The 18,294-nt window shown below is 40.1% G+C and overlaps 1 protein-coding gene across 8 annotated transcripts in view; it reads left to right on the top strand.

Annotated features, from left to right (window-relative positions):
* The window catches only part of LOC109401709 (ras GTPase-activating protein raskol), a 441,723-nt gene that overhangs the window by 95,299 nt on the left and 328,130 nt on the right, over positions 1-18,294 (top strand). For 3 of the 8 annotated variants that reach the window (XM_062859554.1, XM_062859557.1, XM_062859556.1), the window contains exon 2: positions 394-1,132. The exons of 4 other annotated variants lie outside the window; for them this stretch is intronic. In XM_062859554.1, coding sequence (XP_062715538.1) covers positions 964-1,132 — 169 coding nt within the window. In that variant the 5' untranslated portion in view covers positions 394-963. The remainder of the gene's footprint in view (positions 1-393; positions 1,133-18,294) is intronic. One more of the 8 variants, XM_062859555.1, reaches the window with a different exon arrangement.

Raw genomic sequence — 18,294 nt, 5'->3', positions numbered from 1 at the left:
TCTAGTTGAAGCGTATCATGAAACGATCCCACCGAGATCATCAAACAAATCTTCCTCTTCCTGTAGAGGCAATCCGACCGTAACAAGTGCAACCACGCATCCACCATCACCAAGACCGCCACATACTTAGTTCAATACGTCTTGAAACTGCATCTCTCGAGTCAATTGATTATGAGTGACAAATCGCGGTGGTGTCTAAAAATATCAGTTGTAACAAGTGCATCCGAATGATATGTAGAGTGCGTTTGAACCTGAAGCTACGCGGCGGGCGTCGCCAGTCAGTCGGTCAGAAGAGCCCAGGAACGATGCCAAGATCGCGCGAACATCTCCCCCCCAGTGTGTACAACAGCGTGTTGGCGAGCGATGAATAATCGTGGCCATTGTTTTTGGCAGTTTTATTACAGAATCAGTACCAGTATAGAAACTGCGGTGGAGGAATTCGTACAGTGTCGGGGAAGACGCTGCTCTTGTGAAAAGTGTGATTATGTGACCGAGGAATGCCCATGTGAAGAATCGGCAAAAGTGTAATGATCGTTTCCCTTCTTGGTAATTTGATCTTTGGCATCGAGCGCCGATCTGTGGGAGACTGCCTTCGGTGAAGACCCCCAAAGCGGAGCCGGTGGTTAATTATCTGCTCATATTTAGTGTGGAAGTCTCCAGCAGTAGAAGAAGCATGCCGGAAACCGAGATTATCCGTCATTAAGGCGCGCCTGAAGGGTTCGGAAGCGGCGGGAGCTTTTGTCAACGGAATACCTAACTCCGGCCCCGTGCGTTCGTCTGCCGGTAATAACGGATCAGTCATCATTCGGTGTGTAGACAGCTGAAATCGAGACTTAATTTTTCTGCGATCGAAATTCCAAAGTCTCGTCGAGCCGACTTAGTTCGCATTGAATCTACCAACCATTCAGTGGAAGTGAAAGCAAACTATCGCCGTACCGTAGTACAAGATACGACGACATCGACATGAATTGCGCAACGCTGACACCGGCTATCACGCCGGATAATTATCAGCAGCACGTCCAGCCGCAGCACCAGCAACATCATATGCAGCTTCAGAGGACCCTGGAGCGAGAACGGCGCACGTCGCGTGGATTGACGGCGTGCCTTCGAGGCGAGCGGGAGGAAGTGGAGAGTAAGTTTGTTGACATTTTTTTCAGTTTTTATTTTATTTTGAAGTTGTCTGTCTCGATGATACACGGTGATAGGTATGTAGGAATGTGTTGTTGACGGTGAGCATCGATTTTTTGCTCCAGTGATTTAAAACTGAGATGTATTCATTGATATGAGTGCATGTATTGGGTTGTTAACCTTAATATGCCATGATAACAAATGATGAATGAATAATATAGACTTTTCTTTACTCGTTAATATTATATATTGTAGGAATCTCAAAAAACATTCCTACAGCGTTTCCAGAGTGTTTTAAGGTATTGTGATTTTACTTCGAAGATGAATTCCAAGGGAATTTGCTTGAGCTGGTTGGAAATCGCCGTTTAATTTCAAGGGGCGTTTCAATGCGTTCTTGTAAAATTATAGACTTTTATGTTAATGCTCTTATTACGTTAAACGACCTCTAGACTGATTCTCTATTAAATAATATATGTAAAACGCATTGAAAAGTTTAATGCTGAGCTTTTAAACTAAAATTTTCCATACTTTTTATTACGAAAACTTTTTATCTCGACGAATTCTTCCGAAAACGCATTGGAGCACCCCTCCGACTATGCTCCTCCATCCTTGCCACCATCAGCTGGCAGCATCGGCAGCATGAGCAGCATAAAAGATATGTCAGATTGAATCAAAACAAACCACACCAACCGAGAGAGAGAATCTCACGCACGTGTTGCTCCTACGTTAAATATGTCAAAGCGATGTGTCAGTTTGATTTCTGTCTCGCTCTGCAATCGAACGACGATTCCAACGGCGATTCGAACGGCGATTCCAAAAACGACGGTTCTGATTCGTCGTGTTCAGTTAGCAAATCCACGTACAATACATCTGGAAGTAATTGTGAAATAATTGATAAATCGCTAGCGAAACCTAATATTGTACATCCTAGCTTAATCACTCAGACCCTGCTGATCTGAGTCAGCCGCCATAAGATTGCGCCCGTTTGATTTGTACACGGCGGCTGACAGCTCCACCCGGCGGCTGCAAAACATTTTTAGCCAAGCTGCACACCGTGTACAAATCATACGTGCGCGGTCTGGCGCGATCTGAGGCTGCGCGTTTCGAACGCAGCTTGCTGAGAATCTAAGATAAGCGCAACAATACTTAAGAATTAAGTATTAGGAATTTCTGTAGGAATTTTCCCCAGGGTAGCTTTGTATACCCTAAAATCAGAGGGCTTTCCCCTAGACATTTCTTTGGAATTGTTCGGTATCTAATACTAGGTATGTCATAGCAGAATGATGGGCCCATATAGCCGAGGCGGTAAACGCACGGGTATTCAGCATGACCATGCTGAGGGTGACGGGTTCGATTCCCGGTCGGTCCAGGATCTTTTCGTAAAGGAAATTTCCTTGACTTCCTTGGGCATAGAGTATCTTCGTGCCTGCCACACGATATACACATGCAAAATGGTCATTGGCAGAGGAAGCTCTCAGTTAATAACTGTGGAAGTGCTCATAGAACACTAAGCTGAGAAGCAGGCTTTGTCCCAGGAGGACGTTACGCCAAGAAGAGAGAGAGAGTCACAGCAGAAGATGCATGGAAATTACTTCTAGGTTCTTCTGTGAGATTTGCTGGAAAATTTTTATGTTATTATTTTTCGTCAAACAGTAATTGTTGTGTAATATGTAACACGATAACATACACTAAATGTGGTATTTTTCTTATAAATTTGTCCTTTGGCGTATCATCTCAATTATAAAACTTTTGAAAGCACGTGTCATTGAAAATGTTTTGATAATATTGAACGTTTATATCCTAAATAGGGGTTTTGACCCCATTCCCGGCAGTACAGGTAAACAAAATTGTTCAATACCTAAATTCACAACGAAACTACCGTTTTCGTCCACTTCTTCCATTTGAATCAGATTCCCTATTGCGTCAACTTGTTGTTAACAGTGATTGTTGTGAAGATTTTCTGTCGGAAAGTTACTGCACCTAGTCCAGCACCAATTCTCGGCACCAGTGCCGAACTTCAAGCCAAATAAAATGGGAAATCACTTCGGCACCCATCTTTGTGCTGACGAGGTGCACCCGTCTGCGTGTAAAAGTTGTTTTAAACACTTGTGCTGCTTCAAAGTGAACGTGTAGCTTATTGACTGTGGATCTCGTTGCAGAAATGTTGCGGCAGATGATTACCTATGGAAGTGCGTTTAGGAAATATGCGGCAAGTAATATTTTGATTTGTGTTGCTGTGAGGTGCCGGGAATTGACGCGGGTGCCCAAGTAGTTCAAAATCCTATGTATTTTTTCTATCAATGGGGCTGTCTATAAACCACGTGGTCATTTTTTTGGGACTTTTTAACCCCCCCCCCCCCCGCGTGGTCATTGATCCACTCAAAATTTTTTATTTCTCCATACAATTGGCCGAACCCCCCCCTCATGACCACGTGGTTTATGGACAGCCCCTAAGGTACCATTACACTGCTTGTCATTATGCCAAATATTTGCCATTGCAGTTCGACATTCATTCAAGGTTGCAATAATTCACGTTGTCTGTGTCATTTGTTGGGCTTGTTTGGCCAAATATTTGTCATGTTTAATACCGTCTACCCCCGTTGGTTTGACCGTATGTAATCTGAACACTTTTCAGTTTGATCTCCTCTAATCTATATATGGTTCAAACTAAAAATAGTTCAAACTTCATTCTTCTTATGCAACGGTGTGAGAAGGAACGCAGAATCAAAACAAAACACCAAATTAGTAGTGACGCAAACAGGGCTTCTAGAAGTTCAAATTAAAAATGAACCCCGTTGGTTTGCATGAGGTGTCGTTCAAACCAACGCAACGGGGGTAGACGGTACAGAATACTAAAAAGAAAATTTCATTTTTCATATCAATCCCAGCATATATTGTGAAAATTACTATTAACAGTGACTATCAATTTTTTTTTGTTGATTTTTCGGCATTTTTTTTGTATATTTGGGAAATTATTCTTCCGTAACGTCTTTGGAATTTAAAGTGGCAATGACTTTGAGAATTACTTTGACAATGCTTTTGGATCCACTTTGGAAATTTCTTCAAAGAATATTTCGTCACATCCCTTAAAAATGTCATCAATAGTTCATTTATGAAAACTGCTTCGACAACTCCTTTAAGATTACATAAGCTTATTTTATTGCTCCTGCTATTCTTTGGTAATTTTCTTCACAATTGTTTCGGATTTTTTTTTTCAATTTACCCAGCAATTCCTCCGGCACCCCTTTTAAAAATTCATTCGGTAATGCCTTCAATCGTTATTTCGGCAATGTTTCTTTTGTTTAGCAATTCTTTTGGATTTCCATCACCATTTTTCGGGCATATTTTTCTCAAATTCTTTGGGGATTTCTACATCAATGCTTTTTGGAGTTTCGTTGACTATTTCTTTGGGGAATCTTTCTGCACTTCGTATTTTTTTTATCTTTATTTAAGAGGTTTTCAGCTTGAGAGCTGGTTCGCCTCCTAGACTTCGTATTTAAAAAAATCATTGCAGAAAGAATTTACAAAATTCTTGCGTGCACTCAGGCAAATAAACCTAAGATTATCATAAGGCCTAACTTAGAAATGGCCTTTAAACAATTCATAACGGCTAGAATGAATTTCATAATGTCGGTTTATGACGCAAAATCGACTCACAGTTTGGCTTTTATACACATTTAGGAACACGAAATTCTCAAACGTCGATAGCTGCATCAATTTAACGATTTTTCTGCTCTTTTCATAAGTTTATTTTATGTAATTAGGTCATAATAAGCATGTTCAATTTTCATAAGGCATTCTTATGGCATCCATACTTTACAGTTATGGCTAAATTTCATAAGGTATTTTGATAAATTTCGGTAGTTTACTTCGCTGAGTGTGGACTACTTATGCAATTTCTATGAACTATTTAGATTTTTTTTCGTGAATTCTTCAGTGATGTTTTTGAAATTTTTTTTGCGAAAATTTCTTTGGGAATGTTTCCGGCGACACACTGTTGACCTTCCATCGAAACTTTCGTTAGGGAAATCATCGTCAATCCCTGCGAAAGTTTAGCAGACAAATATCTGTAAGGTTTTTTGGGAATATCTTTGAAAAATTCTTCGGCAATTCGCTTAGAACTTCTTTCACAAACCCATTGGAAATAGCTTTAGAAATACCTTCACTAATCTTTCAGTAATTGTTTATAAAAGTTCTTCATGCAATTGCTTTAAAAAATTCTCTGGTATTGGCTTTGAAAAACCGTTACGACTTGAATCTATTCCAAAATTCCTTCAGCTTATTCTTCGAGAAGTGCTTCAGAAATTTCTTTTTGATTTCTTGCGGAGATTTATATTGACATTTTTTCTACGACTCCAGTTTTTTATAAATTCATCAGCAATTTCTTTGGAGCAATTCTCACATGTATTCATTCGGCAATGTCTTCTAAAAATTTTTGGGCAACTTCTATGGAAATTCCCTCGCCAATTCCATCGTGAATTTCTCAGGCAGTTTTCTGATAATTTCTTCGGATTTTTTCTATATCAGCTTCTATGATATTTTCTCTGGTAATTTATTTGGCAATTCGATTTTCATATTTCTGCGGCCGTTATTCTGGAAATCGCAATTCATTTATAAATTCCTTCTGAAATCATTTCCCTTTGAAATGTGTGGAAGGAATGTCCAACAAATCACCTGTGAAATTTTTAAACAGGTGGCAAGTAGATTTTTTGTAAAATTTTCGTTGAAGCTGCCTTCTAAATTTCGAAAAAAATCAGGAATTCTTCCGTGGAATTTCTCTAGAATCCTAGTAGTAATTTCTTCAAAGATTTATGTTGATATTCCTGCAATGATTCTTCTAGAAATGTCTCTAGGGATGTTTTTGAAGATTGCGTTTGGGCTTCTTTTAGAAATTATTCAAGTAATTTTTCCGGAAACTCGTCTAGAGGTTTCTACAGAAATAACTTTTGGGATTTATTCAGGAGCTCCTGTGGTATTCCATCACGTTATTTCCCCGATAATTGCTCAATTTCTTCTTGGATTCCTCCAGGAATTTCACCTGTTATTTCAAAAACGATTTCTCCAGTGATTCCTCTTGTGATTTTAGAGGCTTTTCTTGGGATTTTTCCACGGACATTCCCCCAAAGATTTTTGCATATTGTTTTTATATGATTGTGCTAACTGTTTCGATAAGCGTGCTTTTCCGTTATTGACGTAAACACTACCAGTATTAAGTGTGTGTCATGGACTCGTGGTATGAGATGTTTTCGGTCTAGAACGCTTTGGAAATTGAAGTGAAAATGCAGTACAGTGGAAACGGAACCAGTTCGGGTAGTGTGTACTTTTGGATTAGGCTAGGGTAATCTTCCAATTGTTGCACGGCTAAAAATTCGCCAATTATTGCACACCTCATAAGAATAACATGGAGTGTGTAACAACAGGCGAGTTATGAGCCATGCAACAATTGGAAAATTACCCTAGATGTTGGTTCATGTTCATTCGTTGACAGCTAAAGCTATGCGACAGTTAAAATAACCAGTTAAATCGCCAGACCAGCTACACTCACGCAAGGAACCAATGGGATAGATGCCAAGATGTGTAGCTTTGTGTGTTGCTTCGTGGTCGTACGGCTTAGTGACACCAAGCATTTAGAAGCATCGTGCTGAGGAGCACGGTTTCGATTCCCGCCGCAGCTGTCAGGAAAAACTGTGCCACTGGGCGTTGCACGCTAGTCCGTTGTCTAGTGTCGTGCTTTCTTCTAAGAGCGAAAGCTCATTCGGAGTGTTGTTGGCAAAAGTTTATTTTTGGCCTAGGGCTTCACGCATTGCATTGGGTGCGTGGATGCCAGACGTACCAGTGATAGATTGTGTGAAGATTACTGTGAAGCTGATCAGTTCGCTTAGTTGCATAACTTGCATAAGTTATACGAAAGCTTTGTACTGTGTTGTGAAAGATGGAAGGAAGGAAATGGACATTTTTTCAATCCATTTCTAGTTCTAGCGATGACTATGAACATGCGTTTTATACATGAGATGTATATGCAGAGAGAAGAGTATAGAAAATGTAGAAAAATACGAGCCAGGGATGGAACCCAGGACCTTCTGCATATGAATCAGAAGCGGTAGCCACTAGACCACCAAGCTTGTCGCTATGGGTTGGCAGTTAAAGCAGAAGACGAAGTAAAAGATCTTAGAGTTCTTAGAGTAAAATGCAAAAAATTCACATTTTTAAATATTTCAGCCAGGCCCGGATTAAGGATTGTGGGGGCCCGGGGCCCGAGTGGATGTGGAGGCCTTTCAGAGAGATGACCAAAAATGTTTTTCCTTATTTTCGAACAGTACTTGAGCAATATGAAAAATAAAGTTAATGTTAGCAACCAAAAAATGTTTTTGTGGGGGCCCTAAAATGTGGTGGCCCGGGGCCCGGCCACCCGGCCCCCCTTAGATCCGGCCCTGATTTCAGCACTCAATTTTCACTATTAAAACCTGTTTTTTTATTCTCTGCCCTCAACCCATTCTAATTTTTAAACACAAAGCACTTCCTACCCATCCCCGGTAACCTCATCAACTGTTCTCTTATTTGACAAGCTTAGAGCCGTATCTCATGAGTTTACAATTGATTTAAAAAATGTCCATATTTTGCCATCTCAAAATGCTACCAGTAGCTAACAAAGTCAAAACAGAACCTCGCAGGTATGTATTCCAATTCCGTTGGCGGATTGCAGTTTTTGTTATTTGTCATGTGATAGTTATTGCTACAACCTGCAGATATAAAATTTGATGGCGAATAAAACGGTTTTCAGTATTCGTCTTAGACATCAGTAACGATTGATAACCATTCCTCGCTATAAAAGCATTTAAGAGTTGTTTAGTTGCTCTGAAAGCGTGAGTTTTCGTCGCATTTTACTGAAATTTTTTTCCCATTATAGTTGTTGAGAAACAAATCCTTAAACAGTGTGTGATATTTTTTTTTATTCGTTTTAGTTATTTTTGCAGAAACTATTCAAATGTTTTCTGAAGATAACTTAGTAACATTATTGGTGTAATAACTACTAGAATTCCGGAAAAATGTATGAACTTGACATTCAGTTCAGTTTGGCTCTCATGGCTCGATAGATCCACCCTTCTTCTTTTTCTTCTTGGCATTAAGTTCTCACTGGGACAAAGCCTGCTTTTCAGCTTAGTATTCTATGAATGAGCACTTCCACAGTTTTTAATTGAGAGCCTCCTCTGCCAATAACCATTTTGCATGTGTATATCATGTGACAGGCGCTACTATATATCCAATAAAGCCAAGGAAATTTCCTTTAAAAAAGTTTCTGAACCGACCGGGAAACAGACCGTTAGGGGGCTGTAGGGGAGTTGACCCACCCTAGTTTTATATTGAACCACGCAGCCGTTGCCTGAAATTACTGCATATCATTTTGGTCCTTCTTTCTCCATTTTTCCATTTATCTTTATTTTCTATTTTTGTGATAAATGGGCTAGTCCATGTCTTTACCATCAAGTACCACATTGTATTTAGCCGTGATAAGTATTACATAAAAAACGACATCCTTTTTTGATGTAGTGAAGATGTTCCTTTAAATGCAATAACTTCAATTCAAAAACATCCTCCCCAAGTTGCGACTATTTGTTCGATTTATTATCCAAACTAAATTAGATCCACTTTCTTCTAATGATAATGGAGCATTATTTACCATTTCGGCGCGAAGTGATGCAACCCACAAGGAAGCCAATCGCCTCCTAAGAAAATCTCCAAAAAACTCAATGTTTCGCAACTCGTCGTGTGCATTTTACCACGTTCCACGCTTCATTATTCAATTTTTATGATTTCTCAAACCGCGACCACCCATCTGTTCTTCCCATATAATGGAAAAACAATCTCTCGGCGCGCGGCGCAAGTCGACCGGAATCATCCCGAAGTTTTTCTAAAACAAACGACCACGTTGATGGCTGCAACAAAACACACCCGCTGCGCTGGTAGGCAGGCTGCTGGACTGGACGGACGGACGGTCGATCGTTTGCCATTCCATTCCGCCCCAACCCAACAAAACCGTGCAACAAATGAAGCGGAAACGCAATGCTCACTCGCAACTTGATGCGCGGAGCAAGCAGAAAAAAAAAATGTTGTAAAAACGGGGTCATTAAAAAGTGCGAATGAAATGGAAATTATTCTCCCTTGCTGCTATAGTTTCGCTTCGATGACGTCCACGCTGCGCTGCTGGAATGTGCAGCAACATCCCACCCACTACTGCACGTGGGGGATATCTTTCACATCCCAGAAGAAGAAAAAATAAACTGAAGTTAGTCGAGCGCCTCGATTAGTCAATGTGTGTACTTGTCTTGCGCCTTGATTAGAATTCTCGCATTGTTATTGGATGGAGGAAGACTTATTTGAGCCACGTATCTACGACGATGATACTTCCTACGAACGTAGTACCGTATGCTGCAATTGTTCCACTCCCGAACAAAGGAATAGCTCACGGAGCTGCTGGGTTGCATTCGAAGTTGACGTGATTGCTTCTGGCATGCACACGTGTGTTCAAATAGCATGAAAGAAATATAGTTTCTCTCCGAATTTTCCTGCACTGAATCAGAGTAATTGACAGCCAACAACGAACTAATGATGATCACACAAAACGTTGCTGCTCGTGATTGGCAAAATGAGCATTACTGCGCGCTGCGAGATGTGGATGAAACACAAACGGGCGAAAGCACGACAAATTTTTGCTCAAAACTCGACAGCAGTTCATTAGTAAGTGGAGCAAAAACAATGGAATAACACTGAATACCCGGAATGGTCGTTAAATTTCTTTACAATTAGATTCAACGCTTACTTGTAATGTGTATCAACAGTTCTTCAATGCATTTACGTTCGAATCAGTATTCGTCAGACGTTCCCAAGCTGTCTGCATATTACGCAAAGAATTTGTACAACCCGATGCTCTTTTCTTTTTTTTTTTTGTTCAACATAACGCTTGAAGCTAACGCCCCTATCATAGCTATAGCTGTAAAAGCGTGTGTATTAGGCATGATCATGATAAGAGTTCGATTCCCGGTCGATTCAGGAACTTTTCGTGAAGGAAACTTCCTTGACTTCCATAGGCATAGAGTATCTTCGTGTATGCCACACGATATACACAGTGCAAAATGGTCATTGGCAGAGGAAGCTGTCAGTTAACTGTATAAGCGCTCATAGAACACTGTGGAAACGCTGTGCCAATAAAAAAAAAGAAAAATTCTTGGAAACGCCCAACACTCTCTGGAACACATTCCACCCGGTTTGCCCATTCTGTCGATAGAATATCGTTTATTGTAACGAAATTCACACATTGCAAAATGAAAATACGGACTCCATATCGCAGTTTTCAGAAGCCACATGTTTATAACGACTTAATATCCCTATTATCATGTAAAAAAGTGACAAGGAAACGAATAATTATTATAATCCAGGGCTCGTTTTGTGCAACACCATAGAATGTGCGTGTTGGGGCGTGTGGTACGTTCGGAACTAAATACCATATTGAGAGCAGCTTATTTTTCCAGCAGCTTCAATAACTGCAAATTTATTAACGATTAATTAATTCATTTGTATATAAATATAAAACAATATTACATTGTAGTATAAGTTCCGGACAAGTCACCCAACAACAGCACACAATTCGCAGTTGTTCCACCTATCGCGAACTAAAATGCACTGCTCTACGTTCTCTACATCCAATAGGCAGCTACTGCGGTGCACGCTAAAACTGTTCAGCACTAAAATGTGTAAGACCTACTCATAAATGCATAATTTCCAGACCACACAAAAATGAGTAGCAGTTACACATTCTCAAAAAACAGCTCGTACACTCTTCTAGATGCGAAATGTTGATATTTTTTTGTTTTCCAAGGTCACTAGTAATCCTACCTAGATTGGCGTACAAAAATTTTTGCGATTTTAACAATTTTGCGGACACTGGAGCTGATTTTGTAAATGTGCAAGGGTTACACATTTTTGGTGTAGTCTGGAAATTATGCACTTTAGTGCTGAGCGGCGTTAGCGTGTGTACGTCGTTCTTGCTTCAGGGTTGCCAGTTCCACAGAGCCTAACGTATAGGAACTATTCGCAACATTCCCCCCCCCCCTGGAACTGGTGACAAACTGAAGTTTATCTGCTGCACAATTTTGATCCGAAACCACAATGAATTTGAGAATGCTGCGCACACGTAGTGAACCTTCTTCAGGTGGCAGCACCATACCGTCGTAGATGCGACGCGTGGTAGGTACAAGCGAGCCAATCGGTCGTCCACTGTTTCAACGCTTGGAATCCTACCTACCCATTGATAAGCTTGACTAGAATGATATCCACCGGGATCGAACAGCAGCATTTTTAACAGATGACGATTGCATTGCTTGCTGCGGCGACGACGACGACGGCGGCGGTGGCGGTGTTGCTCTTTCATCGTTGGATGTGGCTTTCGACAGGCTACCCGTATCTCTCGTGCTGCAATGGGCATTGCGTTTTGTTTCCCCTGCTTGTGTGCTGATGACGAATCAGCTGGTATTGTTTTGGTGTTTGCTCCTCTCTTTTGGGGGGACCGATAACCGATGCCGATGTTGAGTGAAACAGCAGATATCTTCATCAAGATCATTGGTTGCGAGTAATGTTCGTGAGACTGTGCTGTTTCTGGATTTGATACTCTAGTGCAGTCTTTTTGCGGCTGGGTGTCGTCGCATGGCGCATTTGGTTTTATCACCTTTACTTTGCGAACCGACTTTCCACTATATTGCCGTATCACTGCTTCTTTTCTAGCGCTGAAATCCGATTCCATTTTTCGTACAGCTTCCCTGAACTCCTCGTCGATTTTTGCTAGATCTTGCTCGTAGCGAAGCTCCATAATTTTCACCCTTTCATCGTATTGCTTCCGCCACAACTCATTCTTCTTTTCTAGAAGGGAAAGCTCTTCTTCTACACTTTCCATGGCGGAATGCTTTTTGTGGAGTACAATTTATTGAAGTTTGTTGGGGCGTGTGGTACGTTCGGAACTAAATACCATATTGAGAGCAGCTTATTTTTCCAGCAGCTTCAATAACTGCAAATTTATTAACGATTAATTAATTCATTTGTATATAAATATAAAACAATATTACATTGTAGTATAAGTTCCGGACAAGTCACCCAACAACAGCACACAATTCGCAGTTGTTCCACCTATCGCGAACTAAAATGCACTGCTCTACGTTCTCTACATCCAATAGGCAGCTACTGCGGTGTACGTCGTTCTTGCTTCAGGGTTGCCAGTTCCACAGAGCCTAACGTATAGGAACTATTCGCAACAGTGCGGTTTTGACTCATTTTGCCGTTTTTAGTCATATTTTAATACAAATCTATTTCTGCCGTTGATGTAAGGTGCTTGAGCTTGAGCATGAGCTTGATTGGCCACCCGTGGATGCTACTCCAGTATCGCCAGACCAACTACACTCACACATGGAATCAATGAAATATCTTCTGAAGACTAGACTAACAGCATTTTCAGTGTGTGAGCGTTGGTGATCTTCTATTTTGAAGACAGACTTGTTAGAATCCCAAAATGGCCGCCACAATGGCCGACTTTGGCATCTACTCACGATTTCGAGGGCACAAATCTCTTCGTAAACAAAACCAGTGCACCTGAGCTTTTTATTTTAAGCCAAGTGCGCAAGCACAGAATAATGAAAAACATTGTTGTTAGAAGCTTGCTTCTTGAGATTTGTGCGTCTGAAGTTTCGATGCAATGTTGCAGCGGGACAATGACGCCTGCCACTTCAGGTTGCAGGTCAATGTGGGGAAAGGGAAGGAAGTTATGATTGCAATCGTTTGTATCCACAACAGATCGAGTATACCTCTGAGTCTGCACAAATTCATGCGGATGTCGTAGCGCTGGTGGGATGTGGTTGGCAGATGGTTCATACATTGGTGCTTGGATGCCAGGCGTGGAATGCGGCACAGTTTGCTTTTTGCATAACTCATTGGCGTTATCTAATAGAAAAACACTGTGCTGTGGAAGTTGGTAGGAAAAGAAACGGCTTTTCAACCGTTTTATAGCGATTTAGGTTCTAGCGATGGCTATGAACATATGATTATACATGTATATGTAGAGAGGAGTAAGAAATTATATAGAAAGATGCAAAGTATGAGGAAAGGGACGGGCCAGGGTTTGAACTCAGGACCTTCTGCATACGAATCAGAAGCGTTAGCCACTAAACCATCAAGCCCGTCATTCGACAGATGAATTAATTGATTTATGGCCGATTTCTTCACCCCGGCTTAAGCGTTAAACCTGGTTTAACTATATGGGTAAGCCTGGCTTACCGGTTAAGCCGAGGCGATGAAATCGACCTTTAAGGTGCTGTCTGTAAACTACGTAGACTCGTTTTTGGCAATCTCAGAGCCCCCTTCCCCTTCGTAGACTTTTATCCATATAAATTTTTCGAAATTTGTATGAACCGTAGACTTTGGTCAGACCCCCTCCTCCATAAGAGTCTACGTAGTGTATGGACAGGCCCTAAGCTCCTAGAAAACGTCAAATACTAAATCAGAGAGGATTAGATATGGGCGTAGGAGTTCTCCATACTATTCAGATCACAAGAATGCCTGCAGGCAATCGCTTCTCCGTTGATACCGGAAATGTTGGAACAATTGTTGAAGCGATATAAAATGTGTCGGTGTAAGAACGGGATAACGATTTCTATTTTGATAAGAGCTGTGGAGAGATTCGTGAAAAAGTCTGAAGTTACACTGGAACCTCAATTTAGATAAAATCCACGTAGGTTAAAACCATTAAGTTATTAAACGCTTTAAAACGCCTCTGAAATCCCCCCGAAGCTGAGCGCAATGATCCAAACTGTATTGTCATAAACTGTAGGTTCCCTGAAGCCCCCTCAAAACGCCTCTAAAACTCGCTGAAAATCCTCTGGAGCTTTTTGAAATGCGTCCGACAACCCCCTGAAACCTCCCCGGAACCCTGTACCACATCTGAGATCCGCTGAAACCCCCCAAAACGTTAACCCAGTGTAAGTCCTCTGAATTTCCCTGAAATGCCTTGTAACGCACCTGAGCCTTTCGCCACCTCCATAAACGCCCCTGTAACACCTCTGAAAACTACTGAAAATCCTCATAATCGCCCTGATATGCCTTCGAAAAGCCTCTGAAACCCGTTCGGATCTCTTGTGACGCTCCTGAGACACTCCTGACACACTGTTGAAATGCCTCCGAAAAAAACCTGAAACCCATGGAACCACCTCTACGGCACCTGATACCCTCTGAAACCCCCGAATAAGTTCCTGTAACGCCTCTGATACCTACTAAAATCCTCTGAAACGTCCTGAAATGCAAACGCAAATCCCCAGAAATTCTCTTGGATTCCCTGTAGGACACTCCGAAACTCCGAAACTCCAAAAAACGCTCTTCAGTGCTTGAATCTGAGTGAATATGGAAAATACGACCAGTTATCAGCGCAAGCAACCACTACGGAGGAACACGCAAAGGGAGCGAACGATAACCGGACCAACTGCGACTGCTGTTCCTCATCGGTCGGTTGGCTACTAAAGCAAACTGACTGGTGATCATTCATGCTCACTTGCTGCGGCGAGTGTGAAGATGCGGCATTGGTTCAGCGGATTTATTTGTTGCTCAAACCTTGTAAAATCAATTATTTTGTTGGTATGAGAATATTGTACGTGACTATTATAATCACACTTAAAAATATTTGCGGGCTCGGCTTTTCGCGCACAGCCGACTACTCAGCAAACTCAAAAAGTGATATCTCAGTAAAAAACAGTTGCCGAGTCTCAGTAATGAACTGTCAAAGTTGCTGAGATCTCTGTATTGTTGTGGTTTGCCGAGCATTCGGCAGTGTGGATCTCAGCGAAAGTTCGAAAGAATGCTGAGATCTCGGCACTCCAGATTAAGTTGATTGATTTAATTTGAGTTTATGTCATTTGCACTGTAACAACGCACAGTGGAAAAAATGGACCCAAAATCGCAACTTTTAGAAGCCGCTGGTTTGGAAAAGCATCAAATACCTATTTCTATGTGAAAATAACAAGGAATCGAATGGTGGTAGTCTCATTTTGTGCAGACCACGGGAAAGGTCCCATTTTGCCCCATTTTGCCCTTTTTTGCACTATTTTAATGCAAAACATAATAAAGTAGCAAAGATAAACCTCTGCCGCCGACATATAACCAGGGAAAACGTTAAATACTATAGTAGAGGTTGATATCAATTGAAATGGAACATTTCCGTGCTGACCAGATCACTATAACGCCCCATTTTGCCCCACACTACTTATTAATTATGAAAAAACTAGTTTTATCCATGGATTTTCAAGCAGTTTTCGATGTTTCCATTCAAATCATAGCAATCATGATGCAAATACTCTTAAACAACTGGATAGTGTTGATTTTCACCATGACAGAGCACGAGTTGTGGCTTATTTTGCCCCAATTCTCCCTGATTTTCATGTTTCGGTGCTAAATTTAACCAAAAAGCATATGACGATCTCCTCTAACGATCTGTATCTATAAAAAAAGTTCAATATTTCAGCAGGATGATCCACAATGAGGGTGGAATATTTTCATGTTTCCCACATCACTATAATGTCCCATTTTGCCCCATATTCCTTAAAATATATTAAAATGAGTTTTTTAAGTTCTCATGATGTATTCGAAGCTTCCATGCACATCATAGCAATCATGATGCAAATACTCTTTAAAAAACTAGATAGAGTTGTTTTTCACCATGGAAGAGCACGAGATGTGACCTATTTTGCCCCAATTCACTCTAATTTTGATGTTTCGGTGTCAAATATGTCCAGAAAGCATATGAACATCTCCGCTGATGATCTTCATCCATTAAAACGTTCAATATTTTAGCAAAGATTATCCACCACGAGGGTGGAGCATTTTCAAGTTGCCCATATCACGATAATGTTCCATTTTGCCCCATATTCCTTCAAAACTATGAAAAAATAGTTTTTTCATATATTTTCAAGCTGTTTTCGAAGTTTCATGCAATAACATGAAATTATGATGCAAATACTCTTAAATAAAACTAGATAGAGTTTATTTTTACCATGGATGAGCAAGGGATGTGACCTATTTTGCCCCAATTCATTCTAATTTTCATGTTTCGTTGCCAAATTTGACTAGAAATCATATGAAGGTCTCCGTTGATGATCTACATCCATTATTATTCTAGCAAAGATTATCCGCAACGAATATGCTCTAATTTGAATCTTACAATTGAGATTCGAAAGAATTAATTGAGAAAAATTTATGAATTTAGGCAAAAAATGTCACTTTCGTTCTCTGTCGGTGTTGGAATCAGCGTTATCTAACTCCTCAAAACTATTTGCATCATAATCACTTTGATATTAAGGGAAAATTCGGAACAGCATGAAAACATATTAAAAACAAATTTTTTACAGTTTTTAAGTATTATGGGGCAAAATGGGGTATTATTGTGATATGGGCATCATGAAAATATTCTACCCTCGTTGCAGATCATCTCTGCTAAAATATTGAACGTTTTTCATGGATGTAGATTATCAGTGGAGATCTTCATATGCTTTTCGGTCAAGTTTTGCACCGAAAGATGAAACTTAGGGTGAGTTGGAGTAAAATAGATCACACTTCGTGCTTTGCCTTGGTGGAAATCAAGTCTATCTAGGACATAAACGTGGCAACGCGAATCAAGGAAACGTGTACTTGCAATTGAGTTGTTCAGGGATTTTTTTTTCTTTTATTGGTGAGAGACTGTATAAGCCTTGGACTTATTAACATCTTTATTATTCTTTATTTGAAAGACATAAAAGTAGCTCTAACAGCTATGGAGAAACATAAATTTTCATCATGTTTAAGGTATATGGGGTCTTAACAGCACGGTAATGTTCCTCCCTCATATCAAATTATCTTTTCTATAGTATTGAGCGTTTTTTAAAGATATAGATCAGCAACAGTTGCACTAATATGTTTTTTGGTCAAGTTTTGCACCGAAACATGAAAATTAGACTGAATTGCGGCAAAATAGGTCACATTCTGTGTTTTTACATGGTGGAGATCAACTTTATCTCATTCCTTGAAAGTATTTGAATCGTGATAGACATAATTTGCATGGAAACTTCAAAAACAGCTTGAAAACCTATCAAAACTAATTTTCAATTTTTTAGGGAATATGGGGTAAACAGGGACATTATAGTGATATGGGCAGCATGAAAATGTTCCATATTTGTTGCGGATAATCTTTGCTAGAATAATAATGGATGTAGATCATCAACGGAGACCTTCATATGCTTTCTGGTTAAACTTGGCAACGAAACATGAAAATTAGAATGACTTGGAGCAAAATAGGTCACATTCCTTGCCCATCTATAGTAAAAATAAACTCTATCTAGTTTTATTTAAGAGTATTTGCATCATTGCATGTTATTGCATGAAAACTTCGAAAACAGCTTGAAAATATATGAAAAAACTAATTTTTCATAGTTTTGAAGGAATATGGGGCAAAATGGAACATTATCGTGATATGGACAACTTGAAAATGCTCCACCCTCGTGGTGGATAATCTTTGCTAAAATATTGAACGTTTTTCATGGATGTAGATCATCAGCGGAGATCTGGACATATTTGGCACCGAAACATCAAAATTAGAGTGAATTGGGGCAAAATAGGTCACATCTCGTGCTCTTCCATGGTGAAAAACAACTCTATCTAGTTTTTTTAAAGAGTATTTGCATCATGATTGCTATGATTCGCATGGAAGCTTCGAATACATCATGCGAACTTAAAAAAAACTCATTTTAATATATTTTAAGGAATATGGGGCAAAATGGGACATTATAGTGATATGGGCAACATGAAAATGTTCCACCCTCATTGTGGATCATCTTCGCTGAAATATTGAACCTTTTTTTATAGATACAGATCGTTAGAGGAGATCGTCATATGCTTTTTGGTAAAATTTAGCACCGAAACATGAAAATCAGGGAGAATTGGAGCAAAGTAAGCCACAACTCGTGCTCTGCCATGGTGAAAATCAACTCTATCCAGTTGTTTAAGAGTATTTGCATCATGATTGCTATGATTTGAATGGAAACATCGAAAACTGCTTGAAAATCCATGGATAAAACTAGTTTTTTCATAATTAATAAGTAGTGTGGGGCA

The sequence above is a fragment of the Aedes albopictus genome, chromosome 3, assembly GCF_035046485.1.
Source record: "Aedes albopictus strain Foshan chromosome 3, AalbF5, whole genome shotgun sequence".
In the NCBI taxonomy this organism is placed as follows: Eukaryota; Metazoa; Arthropoda; class Insecta; order Diptera; family Culicidae; genus Aedes; species Aedes albopictus.
This window is presented reverse-complemented; position numbering and strand designations above follow the sequence as displayed.